This window comes from Oncorhynchus gorbuscha, linkage group LG15 (assembly GCF_021184085.1).
Source record: "Oncorhynchus gorbuscha isolate QuinsamMale2020 ecotype Even-year linkage group LG15, OgorEven_v1.0, whole genome shotgun sequence".
In the NCBI taxonomy this organism is placed as follows: Eukaryota; Metazoa; Chordata; class Actinopteri; order Salmoniformes; family Salmonidae; genus Oncorhynchus; species Oncorhynchus gorbuscha.
Window position 1 is genome coordinate 69839730 of NC_060187.1, and position 14954 is coordinate 69854683.

The 14954-nt window shown below is 45.4% G+C and overlaps 1 protein-coding gene across 9 annotated transcripts in view; it reads left to right on the forward strand.

The window, feature by feature from the left end:
* The window catches only part of LOC123997897 (oxidation resistance protein 1-like), a 196895-nt gene that overhangs the window by 150147 nt on the left and 31794 nt on the right, over positions 1-14954 (forward strand). For 7 of the 9 annotated variants that reach the window (XM_046302581.1, XM_046302579.1, XM_046302582.1 and 4 more), the window contains one exon: positions 13319-13426. The exons of the other annotated variants lie outside the window; for them this stretch is intronic. In XM_046302581.1, the coding sequence (XP_046158537.1) occupies positions 13319-13426 (108 nt within the window). The remainder of the gene's footprint in view (positions 1-13318; positions 13427-14954) is intronic. 9 annotated transcript variants of the gene reach the window in all.

Consider the following 14954-nt stretch of genomic DNA (forward strand, 5'->3'; position numbering starts at 1 on the left):
GTCCTTCTTGAGTCAGTTTGTCCTCTCAGTCAGACAAGGTGACCACTACCAGTCACCAGGATGACTGTAACATACTGTATGTGTGTGTGTGTGTGTGTGTGTGTGTGTGTGTGTGTGTGTGTGTGTGTGTGTGTGTGTGTGTGTGTGTGTGTGTGTGTGTGTGTGTGTGTGTGTGTGTGTGTGTGTGTGTGTGTGTGTGTGTGTGTGTGTGTGTGTGTGTGTGTGTGTGTGTGTGTCCTCCTAATATTAAATTGTCTAACTGTTAGACTCTAACAGTTAGGCAATACATATTTAATCATTATAATTGTTAATTAATGATTCCCATCAACAACACTGCATTAGTGTTGGAGCTACAGACTGTAACAGTATGCGGTGGATATTGACTGTCTGCTTATGTTCCCAACAAGCTAAAATTGGAGTTGGCTTTCTGTCCGAAGAGACAGACTTTTATTCAATCTCCTGCGAAAAAATATAAGTAACACCTAATTTAACTCTGCCACTCTTAAGTATTCTTAAGTACTGCATACCAAGTTGTAAATACTGTAGACCTTTATTGTTGGGCTTGTACTTTTAAGATGTTGTTATTGCCCATGTTACAGGCTGTAAATGTGGTGGTTATCATTGGTGTCTCCTAGTCCAACTGTTTGGCTTCTGATATCAACAGCAGTGCCTTTCTCTGCCTTCCTTTTCAAGACACTTTATTCATCAACATGATATGTTGTAAAAGCCCATCTGTTACAAATTGGATAAGACTACAAATCAATCACAGTAGTTCTTGATTTGGCAGTTCTAAAAGACAGGTCATCGACAGTGACAGTCTGCTATAGTGATTGGTATATTAACCTATTCCCTATATAAACTCAGCAAAAAAAGAAATGTCCCCTTTTCAGGACCCTGTCTTTCAAAGATAATTCGGAAAAATCCAAACAACTTCACAGATTGTAAAGGGTTTAAAAACTGTTTCCCATGCTTGTTCAATGACCCATAAACAATTAATGAACATGCACCTGTAGAACGGTCATTAAGACACTAACAGCTTACAGGCAGTAGGCAATTAAGGTCACAGTTATGAACACTTAGGACACTAAAAAGGCCTTTCTACTGACTTTGAAAAACACCAAAAGAAAGATGCCCAGGGTCCCTTGTCATCTGTGTGAACGTGCCTTAGGCATTCTGCAAGGAGGCATGAGGACTGCAGATGTGGCCAGGGCAATATATTGCAATGTCCGTACTATGAGATGCCTAAGACAGCGCCACAAGGGGGCAGAACGGATGGATCGTCCTCGCCGTGGCAGACCATATGTAAGAACACCTGTACAGGATCGGTACATCCGAACATCACACCTGCAGGACAGGTACAGGATGGCAACAACAACTGCCCGTGTTACACCAGGAACGCACAATCCCTCCATCAGTGCTCAGACTGTCCGCAATAGGCTGAGAGAGGCTGGACTGAGGGCTTGTGTCACAGCATCATCGGACTGAGCTTGTTGTCATTACAGGCAATCTCAATGCTGTGCGTTTGGGACCTGTTGGATTGGAGGGTGAGGGCTAGGGTCATTCCACCTAGCAATGTCCGGGAACTTGCAGGTGCCTTTGTGGAAGAGTGGTGTAACATCTCACAGCAAGAACTGGCAAATCTGGTGCAGTCCATGAGGAGGAGATGCACTGCAGTACTTAATGCAGCTGGTGGCCACACCAGATACTGACTGTTACTTTTGATTTTGACCCCCCCCCCCCCCACACCCCATCCCTTTGTTCAGGAACACATTATTCCGTTTATGTTAGTCACATGTCTGTGGAATTTGTTCAATTTATGTCTCAGTTGTTGAATCTTGTTATGTTCATACAAATATTTACACATGTTAAGTTTGCTGAAAATAAACACAGTTGACAGTGAGAGAACATTTCATTTTTTGCTGAGTTTAGTTCACTACTTTTGACCGAGCCATGTGCTGGCCCTGGTCAAACATAGTGCACTACATTATATAGGAAATAGGGTGTCTTTTCAGATGCAGCCAGTGTTAATTGGTTATATTGAAAAGTTCCTTACATAATTTTGTCATTTCCAGCATTTATACAGGCATGGTTTGATATTGATTATGTTGTAGTTATTTAGCTTGGTGTCCGGTTCAGTTAACATCCAAAATAGCGAGTGAGTGAAGTCCTCATCTCACAAAGTATTTCACACTTTCCCCCTGTAGCTCGCACTGGAACGATGAGAATTGTTTTGTTGTCTTCTAAAGATGGTATTGGGATTTTAAGTTGTGAAAGAAACAGGGTGTATAGTATAATTAAAGGTGCAATATGAAGAGATCACGCCGCCCTTTCCTGGTAGCAAAAATTCTAATAGTTTGCCTAATTTCATTTTATTTGACAAAACAAGCAGTGTAGAGAATCATTGTACCATCTTAACCGCTGTGAAATATATTTTCAATAACCCAAAATATTGTATTTTCAGCTGTTTGAAGCTGGTGTACACAAGCAAAAGTAAAGGATACTTAAACAGGTAGCATAGAAATAGCGCACATAGAACAGATGTACAGCTTCTTAGACTTGCTTTCAATGACATATTTATAATTCATATTTCTATGTGAAATTTAGTCGGGTCATATTGAAGTTTTTAGTCACTCCTCCCTAACACCACACACAGATAGAGGTCCATGGTTGCTAACCTGCTGACTACACCAGCCATGCGTGCACCATCATGTTGATTTTATCCCCACCAGATGGGTTCATGACACGTAGGTTAAAATACCAAAATCAACTGTGAATCAATTATATTAATTTCGTGTCAGTTCTAAACACACATGAAACATTCATGGACAATTTAGTTAGTTAACTGTTGCTAGCTAGTTTGTCCTGGGACATGAACATTGTGGGCTCTGTTTTCTGCTGGTGTTTAGCCAGTGCAGTTGTCAAACACACGCTCTTTTGCAGTTTCGACCCGTTAAACCTGGCACTCTTCTGTTTTCTAACCCTTTTGCACCAGGATTGGTCATTTAGCTGTCTTATATGAGCTCACTTGCACTGAGATGGAAGGGGTGGCAAAGTCTGAGGTGTGTCCTTAAAAACGTGCGCCAAAGGGCCAATTTCAGGTAACGCTGGTGGGGATATTTAAAATCAACCAAAAGCTGGACTTAGCGGTAACACGATTGGTTATGGCATGGATTTTGAGAGTGGAGGTGCAGCCTATCCAGCCATGACGCACAGTGCCCATATGCACATGGAATGCAAGATATTACATTTTATTTGTCACATGTGCCAAATAGACCTAACTGTGATGCTAAAATAGAGTTAAGAAAATATTTACTAAATAAACTAAAGTTAAAATAAAAACTGAAGTCAATGAGCATGGGTACAGGTTAGTCGAGGTAGGGGTAAAGTGACTGTTCATAGATAATAAACAGTGAGTAGCAGCGTTGTAAAAACAAAGGGGGGGTCAATGCAAATTGTCCAGGTGGCTATTTGATTAGGTGTTCAGCAGTCTTATGGCTTGGGGGTAGAAGGAGCCTTTTGGACCCAGACTTGGCACTCAGGTACCGCTTGCCATGCAGTAGCAGAGAGAACAATCTATGACTTCAACATTTTGGAGGTTTTGGGCCTTCATCTGACACCGCCTAGTATATAGGTCTTGAATGGCAGGAAGTTTGGCCGCACTGATGTACTGTGCTGTACGCACTACCCTCTGTAGCGCCTTACGGTCGGAGGCCGAGCAGTTGCCGTTCCACGTGGTGATGCAACTGATCAGGATGCTCCCGATGGTGCAGCTGTTGAACTTTTTGAAGATCTGGGGACCCATGACAAATCTTTTCAGACTCCTGAGGGGGAAAATCTGTTGTCATGCCCTCTTCACAACTTTCTTGGTGTGTTTGGACCATGATAGTTTGTTGGTGATGTGGACACCAAGGACCTTGAAACTCTCGACCTGCTCCACTACAGCCCCATCGATGTGAATGAGGGACGTGTCCGACCCTCTTTTTCCTGTAGTCCGCGATCATCTCCTTTTGTCTTGCTCACGTTGAGGGGAGAGGTTGTTGTCCTGGCACCACACTGTCAGGTCCCTGACCTCCTCCCTATAGGCTGTCTCATCATTGTCAGTGATCAGGCCTACAACTGTTGTGTTGGCAGCAAACTTAATGATGGTGTTAGAGTTGTGCTTGGCCATGCATTCGTGGGTGATCAGGGAGAATTGTTAGATTACTTGTTAGATATTACTGCATGGTCTGAACTATAAGCACAAGCATTTCGCTACACTCGCATTATCATCTGCTAACCATGTGTATGTGACCAATAACATTTTATTTGATTTGAGTACAGGAGAGGACTAAGCACGCACCTCTGAGGGGCCCCCGTGTTGAGGATCAGTGTCGGAGATGTGACTTTTGTTCCCGTAAACCCATTTCTTTTCATTTGATTAAAAAAACAAGCATAGGCTCCCCTCCTCTCAATGAAGGTAGTTTTATTTGTCCTGCCCATTGCATTCACCAAGTAGCCAAGACTATCATAAAGGATATGGCTCGTGACACCGCTTTGAAATAAATCTAGTTTGGGATCATCCACTTTTTATCTATGTAGCCTATTGTACATTATTTTATCCAGCTCCTCTCATTTTTTAGGATGTGCATAAAAAAACTTCATGTAGGCTATATGCCTAAAAAACCCTCCATGTAGGCTATATGCCTAAAAAATAACTCCATGTAGGCTATATGCCTAAAAAATAACTCCATGTAGGCTATATGCCTAAAAAATAACTCCATGTAGGCTATATGCCTAAAAACCCTCCATGTAGGCTATATGCCTAAAAAAAACTCCATGTAGGCTATATGCCTATCATGGAACTAGAGATGAGATTTTACATTTACATTTAAGTCATTTAGCAGACGCTCTTATCCAGAGCGACTTACAAATTGGTGCATTCACCTTATGACATCCAGTAGAACAGTCACTTTACAATAGTGCATCTAAATCTTAAAGGGGGGGGTGAGAAGGATTACTTATCCTATCCTAGGTATTCCTTAAAGAGGTGGGGTTTCAGGTGTCTCCGGAAGGTGGTGATTGACTCCGCTGTCCTGGCGTCGTGAGGGAGTTTGTTCCACCATTGGGGGGCCAGAGCAGCAACAGTTTTGACTGGGCTGAGCGGGAACTGTACTTCCTCAGTGGTAGGGAGGCGAGCAGGCCAGAGGTGGATGAACGCAGTGCCCTTGTTTGGGTGTAGGGCCTGATCAGAGCCTGGAGGTACTGAGGTGCCGTTCCCCTCACAGCTCCGTAGGCAAGCACCATGGTCTTGTAGCGGATGCGAGCTTCAACTGGAAGCCAGTGGAGAGAGCGGAGGAGCGGGGTGACGTGAGAGAACTTGGGAAGGTTGAACACCAGACGGGCTGCGGCGTTCTGGATGAGTTGTAGGGGTTTAATGGCACAGGCAGGGAGCCCAGCCAACAGCGAGTTGCAGTAATCCAGACGGGAGATGACAAGTGCCTGGATTAGGACCTGCGCCGCTTCCTGTGTGAGGCAGGGTCGTACTCTGCGGATGTTGTAGAGCATGAACCTACAGGAACGGGCCACCGCCTTGATGTTAGTTGAGAACGACAGGGTGTTGTCCAGGATCACGCCAAGGTTCTTAGCGCTCTGGGAGGAGGACACAATGGAGTTGTCAACCGTGATGGCGAGATCATGGAACGGGCAGTTCTTCCCCGGGAGGAAGAGCAGCTCCGTCTTGCCGAGGTTCAGCTTGAGGTGGTGATCCGTCATCCACACTGATATGTCTGCCAGACATGCAGAGATGCGATTCGCCACCTGGTCATCAGAAGGGGGAAAGGAGAAGATTAATTGTGTGTCGTCTGCATAGCAATGATAGGAGAGACCATGTGAGGTTATGACAGAGCCAAGTGACTTGGTGTATAGCGAGAATAGGAGAGGGCCTAGAACAGAGCCCTGGGGGACACCAGTGGTGAGAGCGCGTGGTGAGGAGACAGATTCTCGCCACGCCACCTGGCGAGATGATCCGGTGACCCTCGTATTTAGAAACATTCAAGTTATTTTCCTGTAACATTGGCTTGTTTTACATTTTGTTTGATTAAAGAACAAGTCCTTATAGGCTACCCTTACCCTACCTTACCTTTCTTATCCTGGCCATGCATTAGCCAAGTAGGCTACCCTTACCCTACCTTACCTTTCTTATCCTGGCCATGCATTAGCCAAGTAGGCTACCCTTACCCTACCTTACCTTTCTTATCCTGGCCATGCATTAGCCAAGTAGGCTACCCTTACCCTACCTTACCTTTCTTATCCTGGCCATGCATTAGCCAAGTAGGCTACCCTTACCCTACCTTACCTTTCTTATCCTGGCCATGCATTAGCCAAGTAGGCTACCCTTACCCTACCTTACCTTTCTTATCCTGGCCATGCATTAGCCAAGTAGGCTACCCTTACCCTACCTTACCTTTCTTATCCTGGCCATGCATTAGCCAAGTAGGCTACCCTTACCCTACCTTTCTTATCCTGGCCATGCATTAGCCAAGTAGGCTACCCTTACAATACCTTACCTTTCTTATCCTGGCCATGCTTTAGCCAAGTAGGCTACCCTTACCCTACCTTACCTTTCTTATCCTGGCCATGCATTAACCAAGTAGGCTACCCTTACCCTACCTTACCTTTCTTATCCTGGCCATGCATTAGCCAAGTAGGCTATCCGTACCCTACCTTACCTTTCTTATCCTGGCCATGCATTAGCCAAGTAGGCTACCCTTACCCTACCTTGCCTTTCTTATCCTGGTCATGCATTAGCCAAGTAGGCTATCCGTACCCTACCTTACCTTTCTTATCCTGGCCATGCATTAGCCAAGTAGGCTATCCGTACCCTTCCTTACCTTTCTTATCCTGGCCATGCATTAGCCAAGTAGGCTATCCGTACCCTACCTTACCTTTCTTATCCTGGCCATGCATTAGCCAAGTAGGCTACCCTTACCCTACCTTACCTTTCTTATCCTGGCCATGCATTAGCCAAGTAGGCTATCCGTACCCTTCCTTACCTTTCTTATCCTGGCCATGCTTTAGCCAAGTAGGCTACCCTTACCCTACCTTACCTTTCTTATCCTGGCCATGCTTTAGCCAAGTAGGCTACCCTTACCCTACCTTACCTTTCTTATCCTGGCCATGCATTAGCCAAGTAGGCTACCCTTACCCTACCTTACCTTTCTTATCCTGGCAAAGCATTAGCCAAGTAGGCTACCCTTACCCTACCTTACCTTTCTTATCCTGGCCATGCATTAGCCAAGTAGGCTACCCTTACCCTACCTTACCTTTCTTATCCTGGCCATGCATTAACCAAGTAGGCTACCCTTACCCTACCTTACCTTTCTTATCCTGGCCATGCATTAGCCAAGTAGGCTATCCGTACCCTACCTTACCTTTCTTATCCTGGCCATGCATTAGCCAAGTAGGCTACCCTTACCCTACCTTGCCTTTCTTATCCTGGTCATGCATTAGCCAAGTAGGCTACCCTTACCCTACCTTACCTTTCTTATCCTGGCCATGCATTAGCCAAGTAGGCTATCCGTACCCTTCCTTACCTTTCTTATCCTGGCCATGCATTAGCCAAGTAGGCTATCCGTACCCTACCTTACCTTTCTTATCCTGGCCATGCATTAGCCAAGTAGGCTACCCTTACCCTACCTTACCTTTCTTATCCTGGCCATGCATTAGCCAAGTAGGCTATCCGTACCCTTCCTTACCTTTCTTATCCTGGCCATGCATTAGCCAAGTAGGCTACCCTTACCCTACCTTGCCTTTCTTATCCTGGTCATGCATTAGCCAAGTAGGCTATCCGTACCCTACCTTACCTTTCTTATCCTGGCCATGCATTAGCCAAGTAGGCTATCCGTACCCTTCCTTACCTTTCTTATCCTGGCCATGCATTAGCCAAGTAGGCTATCCGTACCCTACCTTACCTTTCTTATCCTGGCCATGCATTAGCCAAGTAGGCTACCCTTACCCTACCTTACCTTTCTTATCCTGGCCATGCATTAGCCAAGTAGGCTATCCGTACCCTACCTTACCTTTCTTATCCTGGCCATGCATTAGCCAAGTAGGCTACCCTTACCCTACCTTACCTTTCTTATCCTGGCCATGCATTAGCCAAGTAGGCTATCCGTACCCTTCCTTACCTTTCTTATCCTGGCCATGCTTTAGCCAAGTAGGCTACCCTTACCCTACCTTACCTTTCTTATCCTGGCCATGCTTTAGCCAAGTAGGCTACCCTTACCCTACCTTACCTTTCTTATCCTGGCCATGCATTAGCCAAGTAGGCTACCCTTACCCTACCTTACCTTTCTTATCCTGGCAAAGCATTAGCCAAGTAGGCTACCCTTACCCTACCTTACCTTTCTTATCCTGGCCATGCATTAGCCAAGTAGGCTACCCTTACCCTACCTTACCTTTCTTATCCTGGCCATGCATTAACCAAGTAGGCTACCCTTACCCTACCTTACCTTTCTTATCCTGGCCATGCATTAGCCAAGTAGGCTATCCGTACCCTACCTTACCTTTCTTATCCTGGCCATGCATTAGCCAAGTAGGCTACCCTTACCCTACCTTGCCTTTCTTATCCTGGTCATGCATTAGCCAAGTAGGCTACCCTTACCCTACCTTACCTTTCTTATCCTGGCCATGCATTAGCCAAGTAGGCTATCCGTACCCTTCCTTACCTTTCTTATCCTGGCCATGCATTAGCCAAGTAGGCTATCCGTACCCTACCTTACCTTTCTTATCCTGGCCATGCATTAGCCAAGTAGGCTACCCTTACCCTACCTTACCTTTCTTATCCTGGCCATGCATTAGCCAAGTAGGCTATCCGTACCCTTCCTTACCTTTCTTATCCTGGCCATGCATTAGCCAAGTAGGCTACCCTTACCCTACCTTGCCTTTCTTATCCTGGTCATGCATTAGCCAAGTAGGCTATCCGTACCCTACCTTACCTTTCTTATCCTGGCCATGCATTAGCCAAGTAGGCTATCCGTACCCTTCCTTACCTTTCTTATCCTGGCCATGCATTAGCCAAGTAGGCTACCCTTACCCTACCTTACCTTTCTTATCCTGGCCATGCATTAGCCAAGTAGGCTACCCTTACCCTACCTTGCCTTTCTTATCCTGGTCATGCATTAGCCAAGTAGGCTACCCTTACCCTACCTTACCTTTCTTATCCTGGCCATGCATTAGCCAAGTAGGCTATCCGTACCCTTCCTTACCTTTCTTATCCTGGCCATGCATTAGCCAAGTAGGCTATCCGTACCCTACCTTACCTTTCTTATCCTGGCCATGCATTAGCCAAGTAGGCTACCCTTACCCTACCTTACCTTTCTTATCCTGGCCATGCATTAGCCAAGTAGGCTATCCGTACCCTTCCTTACCTTTCTTATCCTGGCCATGCATTAGCCAAGTAGGCTACCCTTACCCTACCTTGCCTTTCTTATCCTGGTCATGCATTAGCCAAGTAGGCTATCCGTACCCTACCTTACCTTTCTTATCCTGGCCATGCATTAGCCAAGTAGGCTATCCGTACCCTTCCTTACCTTTCTTATCCTGGCCATGCATTAGCCAAGTAGGCTACCCTTACCCTACCTTACCTTTCTTATCCTGGCCATGCATTAGCCAAGTAGGCTATGCCCTACCTTACCTTTCTTATCCTGGCCATGCATTAGCCAAGTAGGCTATCCGTACCCTACCTTACCTTTCTTATCCTGGCCATGCATTAGCCAAGTAGGCTACCCTACCCTACCTTACCTTTCTTATCCTGGCCATGCATTAGCCAAGTAGGCTATCCGTTTCCTTACCTTTCTTATCCTGGCCATGCTTTAGCCAAGTAGGCTACCCTTACCCTACCTTACCTTTCTTATCCTGGCCATGCTTTAGCCAAGTAGGCTACCCTTACCCTACCTTACCTTTCTTATCCTGGCCATGCATTAGCCAAGTAGGCTACCCTTACCCTACCTTACCTTTCTTATCCTGGCAAAGCATTAGCCAAGTAGGCTACCCTTACCCTACCTTACCTTTCTTATCCTGGCCATGCATTAGCCAAGTAGGCTACCCTTACCCTACCTTACCTTTCTTATCCTGGCCATGCATTAACCAAGTAGGCTACCCTTACCCTACCTTACCTTTCTTATCCTGGCCATGCATTAGCCAAGTAGGCTATCCGTACCCTACCTTACCTTTCTTATCCTGGCCATGCATTAGCCAAGTAGGCTACCCTTACCCTACCTTGCCTTTCTTATCCTGGTCATGCATTAGCCAAGTAGGCTACCCTTACCCTACCTTACCTTTCTTATCCTGGCCATGCATTAGCCAAGTAGGCTATCCGTACCCTTCCTTACCTTTCTTATCCTGGCCATGCATTAGCCAAGTAGGCTATCCGTACCCTACCTTACCTTTCTTATCCTGGCCATGCATTAGCCAAGTAGGCTACCCTTACCCTACCTTACCTTTCTTATCCTGGCCATGCATTAGCCAAGTAGGCTATCCGTACCCTTCCTTACCTTTCTTATCCTGGCCATGCATTAGCCAAGTAGGCTACCCTTACCCTACCTTGCCTTTCTTATCCTGGTCATGCATTAGCCAAGTAGGCTATCCGTACCCTACCTTACCTTTCTTATCCTGGCCATGCATTAGCCAAGTAGGCTATCCGTACCCTTCCTTACCTTTCTTATCCTGGCCATGCATTAGCCAAGTAGGCTACCCTTACCCTACCTTACCTTTCTTATCCTGGCCATGCATTAGCCAAGTAGGCTACCCTTACCCTACCTTGCCTTTCTTATCCTGGTCATGCATTAGCCAAGTAGGCTACCCTTACCCTACCTTACCTTTCTTATCCTGGCCATGCATTAGCCAAGTAGGCTATCCGTACCCTTCCTTACCTTTCTTATCCTGGCCATGCATTAGCCAAGTAGGCTATCCGTTACCTTACCTTTCTTATCCTGGCCATGCATTAGCCAAGTAGGCTACCCTTACCCTACCTTACCTTTCTTATCCTGGCCATGCATTAGCCAAGTAGGCTATCCGTACCCTTCCTTACCTTTCTTATCCTGGCCATGCATTAGCCAAGTAGGCTACCCTTACCCTACCTTGCCTTTCTTATCCTGGTCATGCATTAGCCAAGTAGGCTATCCGTACCCTACCTTACCTTTCTTATCCTGGCCATGCATTAGCCAAGTAGGCTATCCGTACCCTTCCTTACCTTTCTTATCCTGGCCATGCATTAGCCAAGTAGGCTACCCTTACCCTACCTTACCTTTCTTATCCTGGCCATGCATTAGCCAAGTAGGCTATCCATGAATTGTTTCTAAATGGTCTCCTTTTGCTGTCATGTTTTTGCATGATTCACAATTCACATAGGCCTATCTGCAGTGCATAGGCTACTCTACTCCGTTCGGCTTGTATCCATCCCCATTTCCAAAGAGCAGCTCTTGTCTGGTTACCAAAGACGCGCTCCTCCAAACATTGAAATTACTGGAGCCTAGTATTTTTTATTTGAGGAGAAGTGCGATGCGTAAAGGCCAATACTTATTGAAGTCAGTTACAACAATGTTGACTGTCAACACTCCAAACATATTGATCAAACACTGGATGTTTTTTCTTTACTGTTGCTATTACTCATTACTTTAGCCTATGCTATTGAATAAACTGTATCAATCCACAATGGACTAGGAAGAGAATATTCTGTGTCTCCAGCCAAATTAGAGATGCTGACACTGCAAAGACCTTCAATAAGTGGTATCCAATAAGGATGGGACTTGCAGAGCGTAGAGTCTCTCAAATAGAACCAAGGACTATTTTAGTGCTTGGCTAGGAAGATGCTAGTTCACATGTATGTGTACATTTATTTTGCAACGCTCGCGCATGCAACATGGCCGTTGTGGTTTGGCTGAACTTCTGTTTTTATATTTGAGCTTCTGTATTTCTCTGTATTTCTGTATTCTTCTGTTTCTTCTGTGTTCGTAGCATTTGAAAATGATTCGGTTGGTGTCATATGTGACTGTCACTGACACAATATTCCTGCTTTATTCATTTTCCAATGTGTCTGTTGACCTGTGTGTCTGACGCTCACGTTAATACCTGCTTGCATTGCTTATGACTGTGTGTGAGGGTGCGTGTGTACATGGTGTGCGTGTGTCGTGTGTGTGTTCGTTTTTCTGTCTTTCTGTCTAGGCCCAAGACTGTCCTCCTGTCTGGGGAGAAGTTGTTTAAGTTACAAGTTCAGAAGAGCAGACAATGACATTCCTCCATGTTGTTTTGAATTGTTTCCTTCTTCTGTCCTATGAAGTCACCTGACTGAGCCAGTCTCATGACAGCACCATGATCCACCATTATACAACTCAGAGTCACTGTCAGCAGCACACGCACGCACACACACACACACACACACACACACACACACACACACACACACACACACACACACACACACACACACACACACACACACACACACACACACACACACACACACACACACACACACACACACACACACACCGTCTGTTCTGTTCTCCTGCCTCTCCCACGAGCCCCCTCTCCCACACACTAGGAGTTCTTGACATCCCTGTCATCGTTAGTTGTTAGGCAGAACCCCACAGGACTTGTGAGTTATTTACCAGCTCAGACACATGTCTCTGTAGTGCAGTTATATAGCTACCAGAAGAATCTGGCTAATGCACTTTAAAGGACACAGCTGGCTACAGGAAGTAGATAGAATAGTTGCCAGTCTGCCTCAATGTCAACCCACACAGGCTGTTATATCTGTGACACTCGGTCTGCATCCGAGTGTCACAAGCTGTAGGCCTATAGTGTAATGTATGTAAATTACGTCCTGTGCCCCCCTTTACTAAGTTTGTTTATCCACTGGGCCAAATATACTAAGATGTCAATCAAACTGGATGATGATTGAATGTGAGCGTCAGGTGTTTGCCTGGTGGGTTGGTATCATGCGAGTAAGGTCATATGGTGAAACAAGGCTCATATTGACATTCATGTAAACATATGCTATTCCTTACCTCCAGTTAGTGTAGTCAGTGGTGCTATTTAATGAACATGCACCATCTCCAGTCCAGTACACTACTACACTACACCAAGCCAGTCTGAATAGACTACTGAACTACACCAAGCCAGTCTGAATACACTACTACACACAAAGTTCATGTTCATCTCTGAGAGAAGATAATGCAGCAGAGTTTCTGTCCTTCTCCTGTGGGACCCAGGAGGACCAGCCAGCACAGTACAAGAGTTTTGATATTCTGTGCTTCTCTTCTGTTTTGTGGTCCTCCAGGTGGAGACGCGGGACACACTGAACAACATAGCGCTCAAGTTTGACACCACACCCAACGAGCTGGTTCAGCTCAACAAGCTGTTTTCCAGAGCCATCTGTCCTGGCCAGGTGTGAACACAATCTACTGTACACCTATCACTGGTTCCCAGTCCCTTCCTTTCAGAGATCCCCTGGGCAGCACCTTTTTGTTCCAGCCTCACACTAGCATGCCTTATTCAAATAGTCAACTACGGTAGTCACAAACCCCTTGATTAGGTTGAACCAGGTGTGCTAATACTGGGCTGTAACACAAAAGTACAGTCCTGGAGGAGTTCCCTGAGGAATGGATTGGGAAACACCAATCTACTACACTCATGCTTGGTGTGTCTCTCTCACTGCATCTATCCTCCATGCCACAACCACTAACACTCACCCACTCCTCATCCCTGCTCTCTCGTCCCACTGATTCTGTCAATGGCATATAATGGTGTCACTACTAACCACTTACAAGAGTTAAAACAATCTGTGTGTTTATTCCACTAAGACATCTGTGTCATGGGAAACAGAGTGTTGAAATCCCTCCAGTCCTCAGGCAATACCCTTCAAAAGGTACAACTTCATGGGTCCTGTTCATTCGGAGTAAAATGTTTGATAACAGAAAACAAAAAACAAGCATGTCTTATTGGACAAAGTTCAGATAGTACCTCCCACTTTTACTTAGTTTTGGATTGTTTCGTTCTGTAGCTACACAGCAGAACCCTGATAAAGCAATTTTGCTCGGCTCAATGTCTCCTCTTTTGGTTGTGTCCTATTGAACTGTCTGAGGCTCCAAGTAGCACCCCAAAACATGACAAACAGCCAAAATTGGTATTTTCCTGGCATCAGAACCAGAGCCACTCAAATCTACTTAAATGGAGAGTCAAGCCAGGGAGTCTGCAATCACATTGACAGTCAGAGTCAGTAGCAGCACTCAGCAACATGATGCACAATGCAGGGTTGTTGATGTTGTTTCCAACCAGCCAGCCAGCTCTGGAGGGCTCTCAACATCTCTCTACTGGGTTCCATGACCAAACACTGCCCTAGCTCCACCAGTATTATCATACACACACACACACTGGAACTAGAAAAACTCCACTCCAGTTTTGTCCCTGGCCACACTTGTTAGCATTAGCCTGCCATGGCGTCATACTGGGCCTATTCAGTCAGAACACACTCACCACCACTTAACTGTCTGGCCCTGCTTGCATGGGGACAAGGAGACTCAAGTAGAGCCTCTCAAGATCCTTAACGCCAACAACACATGCTAATCTAGTGCTTGAACAACAGACACACTCACAGGACAATAACTATATTCAACCTAACCTATGATGACTTAGTTATATCATTATGAACTCTTTAAAACATCAGACACAGTGTGAGATATTATATCGGATGGTTTTCACTTTTTGTTGTTGTCCATCTTGGGATGTCATAAATCATGCTGAAAACATATTTTCATAGTCTCTTCTGTTTTTGCATGTACAGTTGAAGTCGGAAGTTTACATACACTTAGGTTGGAGTCAATAAAACTCGTTTTTCAACCATGCCAAAAATGTCTTATTAACAAACTATAGTTTTGGCAAGTCGGTTAGGACATCGAAGTCATTTTTCCAACAAT